Genomic DNA, 24,117 nt, shown 5'->3' on the forward strand with positions numbered 1-24,117 from the left:
TAGAGCTTCTTTTCTTAAAAAACCAACCAACCAACCAACCAACCTTCTGGTGGCTCTCCACTGTCAACAGATGAAACTTCAAGATGTTTAGCAGGATTTTGAAGGCCCTACAAAATCTAATTTTTGTCTACCTTTCTGATCTCATTTCCCAACAGTCCTTTATCCCTTCCACCCACCAAGTGTACTCATTCTATTCACCTAGATTATGCATTTCTGATTTTTGTTGTTTTGTTATTGTTGTGTTGTTTTTGGGGTTTTTTTTTGATTGGTTGGTTTGTTTGTTTTCTAGAGAGAGAAAGAGCACATGCATGCAGACCCTGACACAGGACTTGATCTCATGACCCTGAGATCATGACCTGAGCTGAAATCAAGAGTCAGATGCTAAACCGACTGAGCCACCCTGATTTTTGGTGTTTTTTTTTTTTTTTTTTTTTACAGGTATTGTTCACTTTGTCCAGAACTCTTTCTCTTCCATTCCATATCCTACATACCATCCTTCACTACCCAGTATTAAATGTCATAGTCTCTGAGATGGTCCCCTAAATCCCCAATTCCATCTTCTGGGTTTCCACAACATCCAGCATTCATGGTTGCTGAAAGAGGGTTTAGGACTCATGAAAACAATTCTGGGGGCCCTCTCAGGAAAGGTGGACCAGCTTATCACATTTACATATAGTTTGTACTGATTACAATATAGGTAGACTCTGGGTCCCATTCTGGACTGATAGGCCCTGGTGGTTTGTCCCAGCTTCCTTCCTCCTCATTGGCCCTGCCTGTGCATGGCACTATCATGGTCCTTATCACATGATACTGTAATATTTCTACCTTATTTCCTTACATTTCTATCTTCCCCCACTAAAGTATGAGGACAGGACTGTGTTACTAGATAGGCTGACTTTAAATAGGTGCTTAATGTTTGTTTAATGACTATACAGAGTGTTCTAACCAAATTCTGTATTAAAGCCAAGCCAAGGAAAGTACTGTTGGATAGGATACTCTAATACTTCACACGTGTGTGTGTGTGTGTGAGAGAGAGAGAGAGACAGACAGAATGAATGAATGAATAGGGAATTTAAAAGAGAATGCTGGTGGTGGTGAATGGTGGAGTTCTAGGAACCTGCCTGTGAGGTGGGTTTTGTGAGGAGGATCTTTCTAGTGCTCCTCAAATTACAAGCATTTAAAGGGTTAGTATCCTAAATGCAGGGTTGCAACCTTGAGTGAGAGAAGACAAAGAAGTAATTTAGATCTCTAAATCCTTAGATTTACAGAGAGCTCATTCTTACTAAAGAAATTTTCCCGGGGCGCCTGGGTGGCTCAGCCGGTTAAGCGGCTGCCTTCGGCTCAGGTCATGATCCCAGGGTCCTGGGATCGAGCCCCGCATCGGGCTCCCTGCTCAGCGGGGAGCCTGCTTCTCCCTCTCCCTCTGCCTGTCTCTCTGCCTACTTGTTCTCTCTCTCTCTCTGTCAGATAAATAAATAAAAAATCTTTAAAAAAAAAAAAAAAAAAAAAAAAAAAGAAATTTTCCCAAAGCAAATATTAGAATCAATTTATACTTGGTCCAACAGTGGGAAACTGACATGGTACTGATGACTGAAACACAACCCCACTCACTGCAGGCTGCATGGACAACAGCTGGATTAACATCTTGGTGATGCAATCCCCTGTAGAGGGGATGCTGGCCTCCAAGGAGGTTCTTTCATGGGTCTCATGCCTAATCACTGTCAGAGGCATGGGGAGTGATCTGGTCTCCAGTCAGAGCTGCTGAGGATGCTGAGAGGCTCTAGGCTTTGGAGGTATCTAGTTTGTTTGGATCTCAAGGAGGTAGCTAGTATGAGAATAGGTCTTTTATGCAAACACTCCTAAAAAACACACAAACAAACCCTGTGTCCTGTGTATCCACAGACCTAACCCCTGTCCCTGAGACAGGACGTCACACTCAGGAAAAGCATGTGAACACTGGCTGAAGTATCTCCTCCTCCGAACTGCCCACAACCCCCAACACACACATGCACACCAATCAGGCTCTGTACTTTCTTCTTCGGGGAAGTCCTGAATACATGTTTCAATCTGTTTTCACCCAGACACAGATGCTAGATGCATACACAGGGCAGGCAATATGCACTGTCCCTATCTCCTGGCATCACCCCAGGGACAGTGACTTTTCCACTGGCTACCATGCCCTTTAACTGACTCCTTCCAGATCAGGCTGTGGGTGATCCAAAGAGTTCCTGTCCTCTCCTGTCTGGTCTCTAACTCTTGGGAAAATACTCTCAGGCCTGGGGCAGAACAATATCTCTAAGCCTTTAACATAACAATGTACGATCTTCCTCCTGTCTCCCCATTTTCACCTCTGCCCATAGAAAAGAGACACCCAGCAACCAATACTTTCATCCTTAGGCAATGGGCTAGGAAGGGGGCTCTCACCTTTAGCTCCATTTCCATACTTACTCTTCCCAGGAAGAAAAAGTTATCTGTCCAGTTGGGGAGATTACCATAAATCATATTTCAAATGGATCATGCTTTTTTGATTGGGGAAAGTTAGCACTAACAGTCACTGTTTTTTCATAATATACCTCTCCTCTGACTCTTTTCCACTCTCTGCTCTAGCTCTGTTTGGTAATCAAACCAGGATAGTTTCCCCTCCTCACCAAGGGAGTGGTCTGCCATTCTTGATTTTCCTCCCTTGTATTTGGGAGGTAGAGGCCCTGCCATATTCTCCAGACCATCTTTACCAATAATAAATCTGATTCTGAACTTTGATTCCTTAGTTGGCTCCTTGTATCTATTCTTAATTAGTTAAGACTTAGAGGGAAAGGAAGGTGATTAATTAGTCTCCAGCAAAGTTTGACAATTAATAATAGCCTTCAAAGCTGTGTAAAGTCTGGTCCACACTGGACTCTCTTTACACCTCTTCATGGTCCTAATATGCACTTTATTTTACTTTCACCTCTACTGAAGTTTACAACACACAGATGCACACAGCCATGTCTGCCTGAACATGAAAGACCCTGTGGTAGGCAGATAACGGTCCCCCAAAGACGCCAATATCCTAATTTCTGAAACCTGCGAATGTTATGTTACATGACAAAAGGGACTTTGCAGATGTGACTTAACTGAGGATGTTGAGACAGATTATCCTGGATTATCCAAGTAGGCCCAATGTAATCACCAGGGTCCTTAAAAGGGGAAGAGGGAGGCAGGAAAATCACAGTCAGAGAGAGATTTGCAGATGCTATCCTGTTGGCTTGGAAGATGAAGAATCCAGGAGCCCAGAAATGCAGGCAGCCTCTAAAAGCTGGAAAAGACAAGGAAAGAGACCCTCCCCTAGAACCTCCAGAAGGAATGGAGCCCTGCTGACATCTTGATTTTAGTGCAGGGAAACCCGTTTTGGACTTCTGATTTCCAGAACTATGAGATAATAAAGTTGTATTGGTTTAAGCCACCTAGTTTACGGTAATTTGGTACAGCAGCCCCAGGAAACTAATACAGATTTTGGTACCTGGAGGTGGGGTCCTGCTATTAGAAATAACTAAAAATGTTGATGTGGCTTTGGAATTGGGCAATGGTCAGAGATTGAAAGAATTCTGAGAAGCATGAGATCAATTGCCTAACTTACTTTGAACAGACTCTTAGTAGAAAAGTATCTACTAAGACTCTGCTAGAGAGGACTCAGAAAGACGTGAGAAATGTTAGAGAAAACATACCATCATCTTAAGGAATACCTAAATGATCACGAACAGACTGTTAGTAGAAATAGGACATTAAAGAGGCTATCAGTGACAGCTCTAAGGCAAATGAGAAACAGGTTATTGGAAACTGAAGGAAAGTGGATACTTGTTATATAGTAACAGGAATCCACCTTGATTTTAGCCCAATAAAACTTCTGACCTCCAGGGGCACCTGGGTAGCTCAGTCGGTTAAGCGGCTGACTTCTGCTCAGGTCATGATCCTGGGGTCCTGGGATCGAGCTCCATGTCCGGCTCCCTACTCAGTGGAGAGCCTGCTTCTCCCTCTCCCTCTGCCCGCCACTCTGCCTACTTGTGCTCTCTCTCTATCTCTCTGTCAGATAAATAAATAAAATCTTTAAAAAAAGAAAAAAGAAAAAAAACTTCTGACCTCCAGAACTGTACAATAGTAAATTTGCATTGCTTTAAGCCATGAAGTTTGTGGTAACTTGTTATAATAGTAATGAGAAACTAATACAGACCCCACAATCAGCCTGGAACTCAGACAATGAATAGTCCTCTCCAAGTTACCAAAATATTCCCTTCATCTGGCATGTAGGACAAAGTATCAGTAGTGTGTTAGCTAAGAGCACAGGGTTCACCAGCAGGCAGACATGGGTCCAAATATTGCCTTTGCCATTGTACTCATTAATGAGTCATCAGATATTAAGCATCACTGTGTGCTAGACACCTTGCTCGACATTGGGAATAAAACAGTGAGCAAAAAACACTAAATGTGTAAATGTATGGAAGTCACTTAATTCCTATGAGTCTCAATTTCCTTATTTAAAACATGGGAATAACAATGCGTTTCTCTCCTGTTTAAGTATGCAATGCATATAAAGTGTTATCATAGTTTTAATACATAGTAATTCATTAAGTCTTCCTTTGTCTTGTTCTAAAAGACTGTTTTACAACAACAGGGGGCAACAGCACAGGATTTAAAGACTCTGAAACTTCAACAACAAAGACCCTCTCATCAACATACATACTTCCTTGCTAATAGGTATGTGTATCCCATGGCTCATCATCAAACACAAAGCCAATATCATAGGCTCAAAGGTGTCCACCTCAGGGCTGTCTACATACCTGGTGATACTCTTTTGCCCCCAAAACTCTCTGACATGCAATTTGGTGTGCATGATGTAATGTAAATCATCCATTCACACAGGCTGAGGCTTTTAGCCTTGCTACAAACTTTTGGGTAATCCTAGATGATTATGGGAACAGAGATGTGACACATGTGTTCTGGGTAAGACAGCACCTATAGGGCAGAATCAAAAAACATAAAAGAGAAGACTTGGGAAGTGTCACCTCACTACTCAGCCTGGCACATGATGCTGACACGGGATTGGTCCAATGTTGGAAGTAAGCACAAACTGGCAGACTTTGTTGGACTGTCAACAACAAACTTGTTTGTTCAGACTTTCTTCATTTTTTAAGTTTGTTTGGGTTGTTTTACATTCACTGGCAGCTGTAATCTAGAGGCCCAGGTACACTGTTTGGGATTCAGCAGTCAAGAGCCACAACTCTAGTAACAATAAGCTTCTCATCATCCCTGTTTTCCTGCGGATACAAATTTAGTTCCTAAAAATTGCCTTTTTGTACCCTAACCTTCTAGAGTTACACTTGTGAGTCTGACTTCTATAAAGCTCTCAATTTCCTGTTTCCATACTGATACAAACATCCTTTTAAAAAATTTATTAAGTTTTAATTTTAATTCTAGTATAGTTAACACACGGTGTTATACTAGTTTCAGGTGTACTCCTTTCCCCCTTTATTTCTTTTGGTATTGCCATCCTCAGGACTGTCTTCTCCCATCCTTCACCTAGCCCACTCCCCTGGAGATAGACCATTCCAGGCAGGGCTACTGCTGAGGAAACTCTTAGTCTCATTGAGATAAGAGTGGAATGGCATTGATCTCTGCTTCCTCTCCTTTCTTTTTTTTTAAAGATTTTATTTATTTATTTGAGAGAGAGTGAGCAAGAGAGACAGCATGAGCAGGGGCAGAGGGGGAGGGAGAAGCAGACACACTGCTGAGCAGGGAGCCCAGTGTGGGGCTCAATCCCCAGGACCTTGGGATCATGACCTGAGCCGAAGGCAGACGCTTAACGGAATGAGCCACCCAGGCACCCTCCCTCTCCTTTTTTGACTGTGGGTAACAAGCTCTAAGTGTAGAGACAGAAGACGCTCCTCTCCAGTCCACATGCTCAAGTCCAGGTCTCCCGGCAATGAACTCTCTTATGGCCCTTTCCTAGGGGCCCTTAGGCTCTAGCCAGTGCTTGACCTAAATATGTTTCTCCAAATTAGGCAATGACCTTTTCAACTCAAAGTTGACTGCCTCTGTGAAAATGAACATTTCAAGTTCTTTTGGAATCTGGGCTGAGTTTCTCTGAAAATATTTGTAATTAAAGACCCTTGCTATTGCTGGGGACAGGCTTTCATTTGTATTTTACTAGAATTAGTGAGGTTTCAGGAAATGCTTGCTAGAGCTGCAAGCTTAAAGTAATTACAAGCCATTACCTCTCTTCTGCCCTCAACCCAGGTTATAAGTAGGTACTTTTTGTCTAAGCACCTCTCAGGAAAGAGCTCTCAGCCCACCAATTCCAAACAATCCAAGCCATCTTTCCTCCAGAATGAAGTACAGACTCTCACTTCTACTTTGCCACAGGGCTCTCAAGCTACACAGGTAGCCTGTCATCTTTGAGCCCAGTCACGTGGCAGACTTGGTAACCGCTGCCCTTCCTTGATCCTTTGAGACACTAGAATCTTCCCGGTAGAAACCTGAATTTCCCTTTTGATAAGGGGTTTAAAAATTTAGCTACAAACTATGGTGTACAGATAAAACTAGGAGAGAAGGTAATTTGGAAAATCTATTGTCCCATGCAATACTCCTAAACAAAAGAAGGATAAAAGTGTATTATTTTCCTAAGACATTATTCAAAAGTTGTTTCTCATGATGAAGTTTTCAGGGGCCAGACTGTATACTCCAGTGACACATTAAATGGATCAATGATAACCTAAGGAACTATAATGAGTATCCATTTCCTGACCCTGCATTAGCTGCTTCTCTGCATCTGTGGGATTTGAAGGAAACTGGAGGCTAACTACTCTTCTCTCCTCACTATACCCTCTAAAATGTATGCCCAGGAGCATACACTAGAGTGCAGATGGGACTTGATTTTCAGGAAGCATATGAACTCTGTTTTGGGCCACTTTTAAAGAAAAAAATTTATTTATTTTGTATCATGTTTCCAACCCTGACTATATTCTGCCCAGAGCTAACCAATCCTGGAGAAAATGGTGTAGAAAAAAAATGAGAGAGGTGGAGGAAACACAGGGTGGAGGGAAAGAATTATCTCAGAATCAATTTACTAAACAAAAATGTTTAGGGATGCCTGGGTGGCGCATTTGGTTAAGTGTCTGCCTTGGGCTCGGGTCATGATCTCAGGGTCCTGGGATGGAGCCCTGCATCGGGCTCTCTGCTCAGCAGGGAGTCTGCTTCTCCCTCTCCCTCTGTGGTTGTGCTCTCTCTCTCGTTCTCTCTCTCTCAAATAAATAAAATAAAAAAATAATAAATGGAAATGTTAATTTGGCGAAAACCAGAAAGTTTTCATTCTAATTTTTTATTTACATGACCATTAAAAATAGACAGTGCAGGGTGTTCTTCTAAAGGAGGAGGCAAATGTGAATGAATAAAGCCAGCAAAGACTTAAGTTTCATTGCTTCTCCTAGGTAGAGGATTCTAATTCCCTTTTCCCACCCTGTATTGCTCCCTCCCTCCAGGCCAGGTCAGAACACAAAACACAAGCTACACAGAGAACTCCAGCAGACATGATGAGACCCAAAGCCCCAAAAAGTAAAAGTGCACCTTACGAGGACTCACATTCCTCAGCTAGAGACCTCTCAACCAGGCTGGCACTCTGGCCCCGAGATGCAGGTGGGAGCGGAGGACGCCAATGCGTGAGCTGCCTCACACACACAGATCACTGATCTCATTTTTTTTCCTAATAAGGATCTGTACACACCTCCCAGGTCTGTGATTGCCATGACAACAGCAGAAGTTGAGGGTGAGCAGGTTAGTGGAACAGCAGGCTTTCTAAATTCTCAAACAAGGCCTGAGGCTGCACTCACTCATGAAGTGGAAAAATTCGTGTTGGCAGTTCTCCTATATGGATTCCAAAAAAACTCAAGGATCATGGCTTCTTTCTGGAGAAGAATCAGAGATGGAGTCTACATGAAGCCCCTTCTTGGAAAGTTGATTTTGTCAGAGGTAGGAAACCCTAAAACAAATAAAAGCATGAATTCCCCACCCCCATAAAACTAGGGCACATAAACTGTGTCCATCATCCACAGAATAAAGACATATGGCAAACCAGGGCAAAAACAATCCCTCAGGGACATAAAAAAACAGGCGCGTTAAGAAAAATCTCTAGAACAGAGCCTTCCCACAGAGACTACTCAGAACAAATCAGACCTAAATTCTCAATGTGAAAGATAGACTCATTCCTTGAAAAATCCCCAGAAATAGCTACCATCTACCAATCGTTATTCTCTAGGTTCTGTAACATGCGTGTATTCTCTCATTTAATTCTTGTTACAACCTTACTAAGTGGACACTACTACTATCTTACAGAGAAACTAGGAATCAGAAAAGTTACATAAAGGACTTTGAACTGCACAGTGACAGAGATAGAATTCAAGGGAGGGTTACTCTGACCTGGAGCCTGAACTCTTAGTGATTCTTTCTCTGATACAGGAAAGGGTTCTTGCTTCCTGCAAGAATCATGAGTCGATGCCTTCCTCGCACGACTTCTGAGCCTCCAAAGATATCGCACAACCTCAGGAATATTTACTCTTCATTCTACACCAGTTCTTAAATTTGGGGTACATTGGGATAACACGGAGGGCCTGTTAAAACACAGATTTCCGGGCCCCACTCTGAGAATTTCTGACTCAGTAGGAATTAGGGCAGCTGCTCCAAGTACTATAGTTTGCGAACCACTGTCTGGTCACTCTAAACTAAGGTCCCCTACGCCTCCCTGCCTGAGTCATCTGGCCTGCCTAATTAATCTTCCACTTCCTAGTCCCCCAGCCCCTGCGGTCTTCCCTGACAAGCTATGGCGTTATCTTTGGCAGCGCGGTGTGTTTTGGAATTCCCTGAGCTCTTTTGAAAATAGTATCTCCCACTCCAAAAATAATCTGTTGCCTTAAGTAATGAAAAGTAGAAAAGGGGACCCCTGGAAGAACCAGTAGGGAATAGCAAAGCAGCCTGGTGCACTGGAGCCCGACTGGCTCTCTCAAAGGCAGGGGCAGTCTTCTTATAACCTCTCAGGCTTCCCTCTCGGAACTGATCACAAGAGGGCACTCATTAAAACCTCTTCAGAACATTCACATTGAGAAAGTGAGAGTTGCAAATGTGAATGACTGGCCCTTTAAAGCACCGCCCCCAGCACATCCCTCCCTCTGAGGAAGAAGCTGTAACTGGATGCCGCGCTCTCCCTCCTCAGCCCATTTTCTTTCTCTGCTCGGTCTCATGGGAAGCTGCTCAAGAAGAAGCCCTTCGTCCAGGTCTGCTCACACAGAGGCGAGGCTGGAGAAGGGGGCCAGTAATCAGGATTAACCGATTTGATGCCTGACTTGTTTATCCTGCCAGAAACATCACCTGGTGATGTCCCCATTGATCCTTTCAGAGGGTGACATCTTATCCTAGGTTTTTGTGGACTGTGAAGAGAAATGAACAGTTTAGTGACAAAGCAAAAGAATGCATCAGTGGAGGAAAAACAACCGCAAGGAAGACATGTGAATGAGGACTAATGCATAGCTGGGCCCTCTCTCTTCATGCCCCCCGGCTACAGCTCTTTTAGGAGTGAGAAGGTAGTGATTCATGGGGGGGGGGGGGGGGGTTTCGACACAAGTGTAAGGAGACCCAGGCAACAGGAGGAAGCCTTCTGGAAGCAACTGCACCTTCATCGTGAGGGAGCAACAGAATCAATGAAAGGCAGGCTCTTCTTGGGACTGGAAACAACCAGGTTTCTTGAAGCATTTTCCTTTTCTTTGGGCAGAACTAATGAAGCCTCCTCATTCCATCCCCAGAAGGACAGCTGGGGTTGGGGGGTAGGGAGAGTGCCTGGACTGTGCAGATGTCACGATGATCCAGACAACCTTAGAGGGTGGGTCTCTGGGTCCAGAAATGAGAATTACTGAATTCTGGCCACCAGGTCATCAGCCAAGGCCACATCATAGATTGCACAAAACTATTCCAGAAAAAAAAAAACAGTGAGAAAATTAGGCATTTATTAATATTATATGTCAAGCACTATATTCAACTTTTTTTCTTCTTTAGTAATCATGGCAACTCACTAAGATAGGTGTTATCATTATACCCAGTTTATAGATGGGGTAATTAGGAAAACATGAATTTAAGCAATTTGCTTATTCAGCTGACTCCAAATCATAACCTTAATCCTTATGCCATATTCCCTAATGACAGCGCAGAACATATTTTAAGTCCTAAAACCTGAAAGTGTCAAAAGGACAGAGCAGAAGGCAGAGGGGCATCCTTTGAACTCTATGTCACCGGTGAGGAGGTATGCTGAAAAGTATGGTTAGATCACCCATGGGCTACTTGCAAGATGGAAGCTCTGTCCAGCCCAGTCCATGAGGACTGTGACTCATGCGGCAGGAACCAGGCACAGTCCTGGACAGAAGGGATTAGACAAGAGGGGTTGGGACAATAGAGGAGGGGAGCAGTGGAGACTCCTTCCTTATCTTCTGTCAAGAAGATGGGTTCCTAACATTCTTTCAAATCTGAAGCAAAGAGACCTGGGCCAGATGCAGATGAAATAATCAGCGGGCAGTTGCTATTGCCCATTTGCCTAGGAATGTACACCCACCAGCATCATCAAGGAAAGGGAGAATGTATTCAGACTTAGTTCCTGGCTCTGTGAGAATAGGAAAGCCCTGAAACGAAGGCAGGTGAGCAGGGCATGGGTATAAGCTGCTTTCACAGGGTAGCTCTTACCATTCCAGATGCCTCCCAGCCTGCAATACTTGGCAGCCCAACGCCCCTTCCTCCTCCATCATTTCTTCGCTCCATCACTGGCACTGGGGCTGCAGATTTGTCAATGAACTATTTTATGTCCCTCTCCTTGCCATCTGGCAATATTACCCTCTAATGAATTGCTTTAACTTGTGCATTTGTTTGGTGTTTTTTTTTTGACAAATGTGACTTTTAGTTGAATCATGCAACATTCATAAATAGCAAATGCTGGCTGATTAGAATCAACGAAAGCCCTTAGTGTTGCCAGCAAAAATGGGCCCTTAGCTGCACATGTTATTCGGATAGCCCAATCATTTGAAAGGCACCTGATTATTTTTGGAAAGAATGTTTCACACGCACACTTATGTCATCTGTAATATATGTATTTGAATTTTGATGGGTTCTTACAAGCTAGCCATGCTAGGAATATAAGTGCTACATACACTTGGATTTGGAACTAGACACACTTGGGTTTGAATCCTACCTCTGCCACTTACAGACTACGTGAACGTGGGTATGTTTCTTACCCTCTTTGTGTCTCCACTTTCTCATATGTGTAATAGACATAATAAATCCCTTGCAAGGTTGTCATGGGGGATAAATGAGATCACATATTTAATGTGCTCGGCACAATGTCCGGGTAGATTATGGCTCAATAATCAGGAACTATTATTATCATCATGATGTTCTATTAATAGAGGATTATGATAGACACCATTTACAGTCTCTGAAATCTTCCTTTATGAAAACTGCCACAGGGATGGGCCTACATAGCCATATTTTTATTATATGACATTGCTTTAGTGATTAGGCAAGAATAAGGAAACTAAGGAAATATGAGTTTAAGGAATTTTTCTATGCTCTCCCAGCCACTGGGTTCTTGATCCAATTCGGCAGATTCTATTTCCTGAAAGTATGGATTAGGAATCAGTCCCCATTGGTCCTCTAAACTAAGAAACTGTGAGATGGTCACATGTGTAAATATACATGTCAAGGCAGTAAAAGTCAGTATGCAGATTGATGTAGATATGCAGAAAGAAGCAGGTCTGACTTTGACCTGAAGTCAAAGAGAGTGGTGCCTCTCATAAAGTTTTCATAAAAAGTTTTCATAACTTTCCACTTCCACGAGAAACTCCATTGCATCTGTCTATGTATCTGTCTCTAGATCTATGTATCTCCCTTTTGCTTACCACTTTGAATGGGTTTCCATTGTCTTCAACCAAAAGATCTTTGCTAACAGTGTCATCTCTGTGCATGAGGCCACCAGATCTTCTCTGTGTGGCTCAGATAGCCTAAGCATGTGAAAGATGCCTGATTACTTTACAAAAGAACTTTACACACACACACACACACACACACACACACACACATACTCTCTCTCTCCCTCTCTCCTGTTTTCAATTCTTGAAGGACATTAAGTTGAAAATCAAAATAATCATGTATGTATGTAAGGAAAAGAAGAAAGACTAAAAAGAGAACCATTAACATTCCTGGTCTTAAAAAAAAGCAGGTCATCTGATTGCCTTCTAGAACCCAGCAAGAAGAGAGAGACGTTGGGTCTTTACCTGGTGTCGCACTGGATACTGTTGGCCACTGCTGATCAGGCCCTCCTGGACCAGCCCGTAGGATGCCAGCCTCCTCTAGGTGCACAGAGCTGAGTAAACACACAGACCCAAATAATGGTTAGACCACAGACGACTTTCCAGATCTCCTTCCACCTGAGAAAGTGCATGCATCTCTGAAGGCAGGGCTGCAGCTAACACACTCTACTCCTACTTGAACCGAAGCAATTACTGCTGAGCAGTCACCTCACACAAACTGCAAAAGCACTGCTGACTTACTGCTTGCCATACTATTCAGGCAATAAACATGTTTTATCTTTATGACAGTTTTGCTTGTCATTAATGCCACGTGGTGTTCAGTAAATCTAACAGGAAGCCCATCAGAGGGCTAATGCCATTTTAACATCTTAATGCTGAAGCAGGTGAGGTGAGCTTGTTCTCAGAAGCCCCAGGCCTCTCTTGCTGATTCTCTTGTTTCTGGGTCCTCTACAGCAAAGAGGAAAACACATGAAAATTATTTGCTGACCACTGTAGCATTACTCCAATTTAGTTACCCAATTACTTCTTAACCTTATTTTCTGTTTTATTCTTTCTGTATCTTTTACTTACAGACAACCCACCCTCCATTTCCTGGAACTTGAGGAAACCTATCGCCACCACTCACAGATCCCAATTCAGAAGAGATTAATTCGGCATGAACTATTGCAGGGAGTGAGACACGAACTGGGACGCCCTTAGAGGCAAGCAGAGATAGAAGATAAACCGTTCAGGGATGGAGCAAACATCATGTTCATTTATGTATGTCTAATGCTCGCATATAGGAGACCCTCCTCTATTTGTGGGATGGATGAAGGAAGGAAGGAACAAATGGGACTCTAAGAGTAAACATCATCCAAGAAAATCCTCATCAGGATTAGAGGATTCTTTTCAAAAAGACATTGGTTCATCTTGCAAATTAAGTTATAAAACTTAATTTTATACTACTATCTGAAGGGTTATATGAGGCAGCAGAGCAGACAATCTTGAACTATTGTGGGGGAAGCCCATCTATCAATTGAATACTCTTTCACTCTTGACTCTGAATAACATATCTAATCAAAATTCACTCATTAAGCTCTGCCCTACTGCGATTCTTCCCTTCATCTACATCCTAGAATCTTCTTTTTTTTCAAATATTAATATCCTTCATGTGTTTCTGGATTCTACCAGCAAATTCTACGGGTTCAATCAGATTCATTCTGGAGATGTAACTACCCTGGAACCAGCTCAACTCAAAGCAGAATTTTCAAAGAAATAGTTGCATGATGTCTGAGGCTGGAACGGCCAAGAAGCCAAGCACATGTGTAAAAAGAGAAGAGTATTCTGTACGTTTCCAACTCTAATATATGTTCAGTGTACTCTACTGTGAGGAATAAGTTACATTTAGCTTCAATTTTTATTTCATTCCTTATCCTACTTGTATCTCATGGTATCTTAGTTGAAACCTGAATAGGAGCACACTTGGCTTTTTTTTTTTCCTTTGGAAATGGAATAAGGAAGTGATATGTTTTAGCATTTTGTTTCAAATGTAGTTTTAAAGGCACATCTCATGGCTTTGATACTTCTCAAGTAGAACACTAGTTCGACTAGGACAGAAAAAGCTGGTATTATAAACCATGCTTTTTCCTGATGTATGGTTTGCAACAATAGCTCAGATGTAGGCAAAAGCATAAGCTGGTCACTAACAAAGAGAAAGAACCCTCCTGACACCTAATATTCCAGCAACTGCACAAGTGTTTCTGGGCTAAAATTATGACCCAGGTTCCAATGTGACATCTCACTATGCCAACTACGGATCTTCAGGCCTTCACTGATTGCTTCTTGTTCAGAAATAGCACCCATTGTAATGATTTCTGCTCGACTTGTAATGTAATGCTTGAGAATATGTTAATTTATTTTACTTTAATGCATTTCTAAGTGGACTCAAAACTAATTTTTCATTAACTTAACACACATTTTGTAAGCTCTCTTTAGAAACTGATGTAGGTTTGGTAAAGATCTACTGAAGTGTTGCCCAGACATTTCGAGGGGCTTAAGTTTAGAGTTTATTTCTTCCTTAAAACTAAATCCTTTTGCTGGTAGTGATCATTAGTTTCTTGGTTTCCAAAGATACTCAAAAATAACGAATCTTTTATTTGGCCCTATGGCACTAAATCAGCTCTGGGAATAATGGTAGTTAATCAATTACTGTCAAAGAGACAAAGTAGAGAAAGCAAAATTATATTTAATCTGAGTCTTAGAGTAATGCTATTACTCCAGGTTCATTTAAAATAAGATAGATTTGGTCTCCAGATATTCAATAAAGGCCTTTCACATGGCTCATCCTCTGAAGAGCCCATGCCATTGATAGCAACGAGAGAGTAACAAGATGGAAAAGATAAGGAGATTCTTTTTTTTTTTTTTTTTTTTAAAGATTTTATTTATTTGAGACAGAGAGAATGAGAGAGAGAGAGCACACGAGAGGGGGGAGGGTCAGAGGGAGAAGCAGGCTCCCCGCCGAGCAGGGAGCCCGATGCGGGACTCGATCCAGGGACTCCAGGATCATGACCTGAGCCGAAGGCAGTCGCTTAACCAACTGAGCCACCCAGGCACCCAAGATAAGGAGATTCTAATATGGATGAACATGAACAACATGTTGCCAATTATTGTGGTTAATGGATAAAAGAGTCGATGTGTGACAGAAAACCAAGGTAGACAACACGTACCTATATTCAGATCGAAAAGCATCGGTATTAATTATAATTTCTAAGGGAGGGACAGAAAGTATAGCTGAGGAAGGGATAAGGGAAGTTGTAATTATTTCCTTATAGAACTTTCGATGAGAGAAAGTACACAGCAGCCTGTCTCTGTAATTTTACAGGGAACTCTCATTTGCCAGCCCTTGAGAAGCATTTGGCACTATTTCCAACGTTCCAAGGAATAGACATGGAGTCAAAAGGAACTACATTCCCCTGGCGAAGTATCCGAAGCCTCTCAGTTTGACAGCAGTTTCTGGCCTCTAGACACAGCGTGTGTCTGAGCCATACAAAGTTAAAGTTCTTCTGACTGAAAAGAGGAAGGAACTACATACCTGTGCATTCCTGCTCGGAGGGAGGCAGAGTAACGCCAGTCAGGGTTGGGCTGTCGCGGCTGCAAAATCACAAAGGGAGGTTTTGTTAATAAGGCAAAGCGGTGATCTCCCCGTGACTGATTAGCTGTTTCTAGAATATTTCCGTGTATCTGAAAAAAGTTTTGAAGGAGCCATTTTATGTGCAACTCTAAGACGATATCCATATATATAGCACTTCAGGAGAAAATTAGCTCATCGGGGTCCTTCCACAGACTCAATATCATGGAAAAACCAGATTTAATGATGCTGTAAGGACCAGCTGTGGCTTCGCCGTGCTCAAAACAGGTCTATGTTCCTAAAGCAGCGCTAGGGGGAGGGCAGTCTATTTTGAGACAGGGAAAGCGTTCATTGTTTTTGCCTTCACATGCTTCACACTAAAGGAACGGCTCCCATTTGGCATTCTAGCTGTAACGGCGTACAAACTACACGAGTTCTGCTGGTCTGGCCGGACTGCAGAGGACCGCAATCTGCTGCTGCCTTTGCAGAGTGCAGCATCTTCGACCCAGGACGGATGTGCCCCGTCCGCACGCCAGCGACTGAGAATTGCCTCTTCTGCCGCTTGAAGGGGAATCCCCAGGAAGGAAAACAAACCACGACGGGAGTTTGACCTTGTTTTGCTACATAATCCTTTTCATAAAATCCTACTCGCTCCCTGCTTTTCTGAGGGTTTTGCCTCTTCCCTCAATTACTGTTCGCTCGGCTCCGATTGCTTAACAGGGAGTTGCTGAAACCCAAGAAGAGCCTGGCTCAGTCTGCACCACCTGCGTACTGGAAAGATCTGTTACCCTCTGTCCACAGACTGGCAATTCCAAGTGGAGGGGACAGAAAAGGAAAATATAGGCCCCTAAAGACTGCTGGAGGAGTTATGGGCTGCTTAGAAGGTACTCAGGAATTCCTGGGGACAAAATGAGCCACCATCACTATCTTGTATTTATTAGCAAAAATTTTGTTATAAAAGAATCCTATGAGGGGCGCCTGGGTGGCTCAGTCAGTTAAGTGTCTGCCTTTGGTTCAGGTCATGATCCCAGGGTCCTGGGATCGAGTCCTGTATCAGGCTCCCTGCTCAGTGGGGAGTCTGCTTCTCCCTCTGCCCCTCCCCATTTGTGCATGTGTGTTCTCTTTCTCTCTCAAAAATAAATATATAAAATCTTTACAAAAAAACCCACCTGTGATAGATGTTCCTCTCAACGTGTTTTCATGGGCATAGATTAAAGTGGTCCTGCCACTAAATACTGAAGTCTATTTCAGTGGAAAGATGAAGAGATGGAGGTTGTATTCTACAAATTCCTCTGGATTATAATGATCATATTTGGTAGACACAAAGCCATAGTAATACCAATAAACTACTTCAAAATGTCAGTAATTCTTGTTCTTATCCTTTTTATTGTTTATTCAAAGGATGCAGAGTATTTCCTAACCACACTTTTTCACAACACCTAGGAAAGAAGTGATCAGCATCTCAACTTCCAGACAGACTTCGGGGTGGTTGGATGGTATTCAGAGAGTTAGCCGAAGTCAAGGCCCAGAAAAAGCTACAACTCGAGGATACTTGACCTCAAATGTCCCCATACACTAACTGCCCTTTCTGGTCCCTTCCACTCTGCTGGCAAGATATGAACATGCAAGCTGCTTCATCCTTGGTGGTTAAGTTCATAGCATGCTATGGATGCTCCGTATAAAGTAGCATAAAATTCTACAGATGAAATGAAAGGGTTCTCATTTTCTACCAGTGGTGTTGCAGGGAACAAAAGAGAAATTATTTGCAAATCATTCTGTAAAGCTGGAAATATGGCTGAACTATTTCCTATTAATCCAATCATCACCATCTCTCCCCTTACCATCAGCAGCACTCGTGTCAACTGTAGGAACCTTCCTTTAATAAAGACTTGGACATCTGTTAGGCAAATGTTGCCAATTTTTCTGTGATTGGGTAACATTCGTGATGAAGACTGCTGCGACTTCATCTTTGGAATGAAAGCACCAACCTCATTTTGCGGAAAGGCACAGTTCTAGCAGGACTGACCAAGGAACTCAGTTCCCTACACAACCTCACTTCCTCAAATGACAATTTGTCATGCTGCTATTTTCTGTAACAGTCCATCAACAACAAGATGCTTCTCAGATTCATTTATCAGAATTGTAGTTAGGACATGTCTTAGGGTAGTAAGATTGGGCAGGGAAAAGAAAGGAAGAATATACAGTGTTTTAAGTCTCCACACAGTATTAGGCAATAGGATAAGCACTTTAAACATATTGGTGCATTTATCCTAACACTTCTTTTAGACCATAAATTCTATAAAAGGCATATCTGTTTTGTCCATAAAACATATGAATATCTTCAGATATTCATAATACATAGCTATGTCCTCAGAGCTTCGCAGGGTTCAGGTATTTGGTACGTTTTAAAAATGTTTCTTTTTTTTTTTTTTAAGATTTTATTTATTTATTTGACAGAGAGACAGTGAGAGAGGGAACACAAGCAGGGGGAGTGGGAGAGGGAGAGGCAGGCTCCCCGCCGAGCAGGGAGCCCGATGCGGGGCCCGATCCCAGGACCCTGGGATCATGACCCGAGCCAAAGGCAGATGCTCAACAACTGAGCCACCCAGGTGCCCCAAAAATGTTTCTGAACAAATGAACTATCATGCAAGGGTAATATTAATGTACTTAAATTTAGAGAAATAAGAAATCTGAGCTTTGGAAAGATTAAATCATTTGCCTGATTGGTGGGTTTGGCTGATAGTTACATTTAGGTCTCCCTAACACAAAAGTTTGTGCATTTTTTAAAAAAAGATTTATTTATTTGAGACAGAGAACGTGAGCCAGGCTGGGCGCGGGGGGTGGCGCATGACAGGGGCAAAGGGAGAAGGAGAAATTTTCGCAGACTCTGCACTGAGCACAGAGCCCGATGTAGGGTTTGATCCCAGGACCCTGAGATCATGACCTGAGCCGAAACCAACAGTCAGCCGCTTAACCTGAATGAGCCACCCAGGTGCCCCACAAAAGTTTGTGTTTTAAACTAATTTACATGGAATGACATATATTATTGACCCTTGAACAACATAGGTTTGAACAGCATTGGTCCACTTATATGTGGATTTTTTTCAATAAATACCATATATAGTACTGTAAATGTATTTTCTCTTCCTTATGATTTTCTTAATAACATTTTCTTTCCTCTAGCTTACTTAATTGTAAGAATACAGTATATAATACATACAATATATAAAATATGTGTTAACCAACTGTTTATGTTCTCGGTAAGCCTTCTGGGCAACAATAGGCTATTAGTAGTTAAGTTTTTGAGGAATCAAAATTTATACTTGGATCTTCAACTGTGCATGGGTCTGGCACCCCTAACCCTTGTATTGCTTAAGGGCCAACTGTACTTTTCTTTTTTCTCTTTGTTACATCTGAGTTTCCCAGATACAAATTTATTTTTAAATGATACAAAATATAAGGTAATAAATATATGTGGGTTTCACCCAAACTTGATTAAAATCAGAAAAACTCAAGTTTAAAGGTTGACCACTGATATGCCAGATACATTGAAGACATATACTAAGGATCTGAATTAGTTTTCTAACACTTGGATGATACATTCCAGAACTATGCTTAATTCCTATTGGTGGAAAGCCCCATTATGTTCTGTTTTTTCAAAGCTTAGTCCTTCAGGAGACTAATAGCCACAAAGCTCCAGATGTGGAAAAACTGAATTAGGTAGTCCATATGGGTGATGTAGCATTAATGAAGAACAAGAAGCCGTTTAAGTTTCTATCAAAATTATAACAAAGATTTAACTTATCCTGTAACAATATTATTTATTATTTACACCATAGAATATCTGAGCTACAGAAGGGTGAATCACTCTTTCAAGACAAATTTAAAATAAAATAGGTTTAAAATACCTTAACACTTCAAAAGAAAATCATAGGACCACTCAGGAAATGACACTCCTTGTCATGGAAATCCATGTTGATGCTATCAGTAAATGGCCCTCTGAGACATGTAACTACATGCCGCATCTCCTTTTGCTTCCTATTAGGACTCTATTAAGGATGTATCCACTGCAGATTTTTCACACTGATATTTTGAGATCATTGATATAAACTATGAGGGGCCGAATCCTAAAATGCCCCCCAAGATCCTCACACCTTGGTGTATGTGCCTTGCATAATCTCCAAGAATAAATACGATGGCTCTTACTTTGATTAGGTTATGTTATATGACACACTTGGCTTTAAGACAGGGAAATCATTTGGGCCGACTGACCTAATCACATGAGCCCTTTAAATCTGGGATTAGAGATCAGAGACAGAAATTGGAGAGATTTGAAGCATGGGAGGGATTCTACATGAGAGAAGATTCTCCACTGTTAGCTCGAAAGATGGAGAGGATCATGAGGCAAGGACCTGAGCACAACCCCTAGCAGCTGAGAGTGACCTCCAGCCAGCAGTATGTAAGTAGGTAGTCCACAAAGAAGTAAAATCTGCCAACAGCCTGAATGAACTTGAAAGCATGTTCTTCCCCAAAGCCTCCAGAAGAGAACTCAGCCAGGGTGCCATATTGATTTCAGCCCGTGAAAACCTAAGCAGAGAACCTGCTCACATCCTGCAGGACTCTGAGAGAATAAATGAGAGTTCTTTTTAACCACTAATTTGTGGTAATTTCTTACAAAGCAATAGAAAATGAATATATAAACTGTTGGTCAATAAGGCAAGAAGGAGTATAACATTTAAAATAATCACTGTTATATTACCTATTAGTCTTCTAGTAAAGCAACTGAAAAGATGAGAAATATGAGAATTCAAAATGAACTACTTTCCTCTGAAGTCACTTGCTAATCCATGAAGCAGGGAAGTAAAATAAACATAATACTGAAACATACTAATGGGTTCCAGCACAACAGAAAATGCTAGGTTTGCTTAATTCTGGACGCAGAGCCTGCTAGCACAGCAGTTACTCCCTCACTCACAGCTTCACTTCCCTGGAGCCCAGAGTTCTGACCCTGCAAGGCCAGAAAGGAACTGATGTTGCTTATGTGCCAAGGAACTAACATTTTTCTTCACCTTTGCAATGTCAGATATTTCTTTACATTTGTCAAGTTCATATTCCTGAAAGAAAAAAATTGTAATTTTTAGGTGAGCAGATTTGAAATACTGCTAAGGAATCCTCTTGCCCTTTGATTTTTGAAATCATGATTATAGATTATAATGCTCAAAATATGATCATACGGATAAACTAAATTTATAGTCATACTTATTATGCACAGGAAATTTGAGCCAGGTGAATTCCTAACAAAAGTCACATTCAAAGGCACCTGGAAATCTCCATTAAATTCATCTAAACCTCTGGGCTCTGTGATGGCAAGTTTTCCTCAAATATTTGTGAATTGACATCTTCCTAACCTCATTGAGAGCAAAAATTGGTGGCAAACCAAGGCAAGTATCCAGAACTGACTCTGCTCTTCTGTCAAGCAGACAGCATGCCAATAGGCAATTTATAATATGCCAGGCTGTGTCCCTGCAGTGTTTGGAGGTAGACCAGATGCCCATGTGACAGCTCACTCCTGGGTCAGAGGAAAGGGGAAGCCAATGACATTCAAGCTACAATAAATAGATTTCTTCCTCAGTCAGAATATGTGCAAGATAAAGAGACTGAGAAGAGCTCAGCCATAATTCCATCTGGCTCAGCAGATCTGCAGAAAAAGCAAGGAAGGAGGTAATTTGAAGAAATTATTATATTACCAGACCAAAGAAAAGAAACCTTTTCTCAGAAGAACAGTCCTATAACCAATATAGAAATGGCAAAACAAAGGAGCCCACCACTCAAAAGTGACTATGAGAGGGTGAAACACTGGAATGGAAGTTCACAGATAGAATTTCTTTGCCTATTCTGACCATCACACACTTTTTATGAATTCACCACCGTGTCCCTTTGCACTAAGTGTAAATTCTGATACAGGACAGAGTCACCAGATAGAAAAGTTAGTCCTAGGGGAAAAAATTAGGCTCCACTAAAAGAAGGGTTAGCTCTTTCGGATCATCGCACCTGCAATTGGGGTGAATGTATATACACAGTGGCAGAAATACTGAAGATCTGATGGCTACAAATTGCTTGAAAAGAAATGACAGCAAACTTATTTCTGCTAGTCTTTTGTGATTTCCACATCTTATGCCACCTGGTCCCACGGAAGCACAGTTGGACAAATCTGCCCAGAGCACTCAGAGTGACTCATGAGGAGTCACAGGACCACGCACAGAATCTACCTTAAGATTTGGTTTCCTTTTCTTGGAGGCTCTGAAAGGGGTGCCAACCACATTCAATATCAGGTTTTCAGAAATCTCAGAAGAGAAATTCTGCCCCATTGCCAAAAAGTTACTTCAGAAACCTCACTGCACAAATGGCTCATGAAATAGGCTCACCGGGGGTGAAATCTATCAAAAGATGAGAGTCTGATGTTAAATGCTGTTTAATAAGCAACAAAAGAGAAATCAGAAAAAGAACCGAGATGAAAGATCATCACAGGCTATGCCAAAGTGAAACAGATAAACAAATAAAAAGATATCAGCTTGATAGTAACAATTTTACTCATCGATCCTCCCGCCTGTGACCTACTTTTATGCAAGGAATTACTCTTTCTCCAAAAGCAGTCAATTTACACTAGAACCCGTAGTAGCCAAATGCCAGATTATCACATAACAAAAGGAGTATAAACATTGGGATTTCTGTCTACTCATACTATTTCAAACAGCTTAATCTTTGGAATCAGAGAGACAGGACTTAAAATAGACTAACAGAATGACTGTGTGTGTTACTTAACCTCTCTGAGCTTATTTCCTCATATGTTAGATGTTCGTAAATGTTTCTTTCATGTATGATTTACAGGGAATGAAATCACACATATATTGCAAAGCAGAACATTTTTATATAACATAGTGGTCACTGAGTGCAGATTCCCTTACTCATCCTTTATAATCTTCATCTCATTAACATAGGCACATGGCATGAAGTGCACCCCAGGACTCTTCTGCCATCTGCAGTAACTAGGTAGGGAAAAGAGAAAGCCTAACGTGGAAGTTTAACAGGTTGATCTAGCAGTCATGACTTTCAGAGCTGAGTGATTTTTGTTTCCATTTTGCCACGCTGACCTGACTCACTCTCTCCTCTTAACTGTAATAATTTCAGGAGCTAGAGACCTTAGGGCTCTTCACTGGATTTTTGAACGTGGCTGGCAGAAATCTGCCTTTATTAAAATCATGCATTCATCCTCCTGGTAAAATCCCACAAGAGCAAGGACTTATCTGACATAATTTTCTCCACACAGGTCAGTGTAAGACAGAAATAGTTCATGTACCAAACTGCCCCACGCTTTGAGCCAGGAGAAGGAGGGGAAGAGTGTCTTGCAGCTGAGCTTCCTGCTCACAGCTGGTGGCAAAGCTTGCCCGGCCTGCTCTCCCAGCATCTTCACCACCTGCAGCCCACCCCAGGCCCAGAGGGGCTTCACAAGAATTTGTTAAGCAAATGTCTACAGCATCCTATTAAGCCTTTTTACAGGCTTCCAAAAGCTATGACCTAAAGAATTCTGGAAACTCCTCGATTTTGTCTCCCTGTTTTTCTTAATCTGCAATCTGCCTCCGGTGGTTGCTCAATATTGACTAAAAGCAGGCTTCTCTAATACACCTACATACAATGTACATGGGAAATACTCTCTATCCATCTGGGCTTTTTTCTGTATTTTATGCATTACTTTCCTCAAGATTAGCATGAATTTAGAATGTGAAACTATGGACATTAAAAAAAAAAAAAAGACAGCAGTATGTCAATGAAAATACATCACAAAAATATAGAAGGGACAAATATTACTAATTCCTTTTGTAGTACCTCTGAAAGTCCTAGCTACAAAGTAGTTGTTTGGGAAGATAACAATTCATCACTATTGATGGGACAAAATTTTGGCTTCTGAAATACAACTTTAAAGTATCACAAAGCAGACCTCTATTTTCAAGCATGCATATGGAGACACACTACACAAAAACATCCACACATTCATGCACTGTCCAATAATTTATGTACATTCTTCATAATAATGAGCGAATTGGCCTCTGCCTACTTAAAACTTAAGGGGCGCCTGGGTGACTCAGTCAGTTAAGTGTCCAACTCTTGGTTTTGGCTGAGGTCATGATCTCAGGGTTGTGAGATCGAGCCCCAAGTCAGGCTCAACACTCAGCATGGAGTCTACTTGGGACTCTCTTTCCCTCTGCTCCTCCCCTACCCCCCACCTCCACGCTCTCTCTTTCTCTCTCTCTCAAATAAATAAATAAATCTTAAAAACAAAACAAAACAAAACTTAAAACCCATGTATTTACTAACACTTGTCTTTCATGTACAGCAAGCCATCCACTTTCCAAGGCTTTTCTAGCTATTGCAAACTAAATCTTAGATACCGAAAATGAACATGTACTTCGGAATATGTTGGAGTGTTGTTTGAAGTATTGTCATTTAATTTAAAGATATAAAGGGCTTGAGAGGCTACTTCACATCTCATTAAAACCTTCGAAATTGTCAACAGGAAATCAGGAAATTACAGATTGCATTTAACCTACTGCAGGGAAATCATCTTACGATGAACTTCCCCTATGC

The 24,117-nt window shown here is 41.7% G+C and overlaps 1 protein-coding gene across 7 annotated transcripts in view; it reads right to left on the reverse strand.

Moving 5' to 3' along the window:
* Positions 1–24,117, reverse strand: part of LOC118555470 (protocadherin alpha-C2) — a 124,840-nt gene that overhangs the window by 19,342 nt on the left and 81,381 nt on the right. For all 7 annotated transcript variants that reach the window (XM_036123639.2, XM_078067406.1, XM_036123611.2 and 4 more), the window contains exons 2-3: positions 15,439–15,497; positions 12,333–12,421 (exon numbers count right to left, since the gene is read on the reverse strand). In XM_036123639.2, coding sequence (XP_035979532.2) covers positions 12,333–12,421; positions 15,439–15,497 — 148 coding nt within the window. The remainder of the gene's footprint in view (positions 1–12,332; positions 12,422–15,438; positions 15,498–24,117) is intronic.

The sequence above is a fragment of the Halichoerus grypus genome, chromosome 2 (assembly GCF_964656455.1).
Source record: "Halichoerus grypus chromosome 2, mHalGry1.hap1.1, whole genome shotgun sequence".
NCBI classification, from domain to species: Eukaryota; Metazoa; Chordata; class Mammalia; order Carnivora; family Phocidae; genus Halichoerus; species Halichoerus grypus.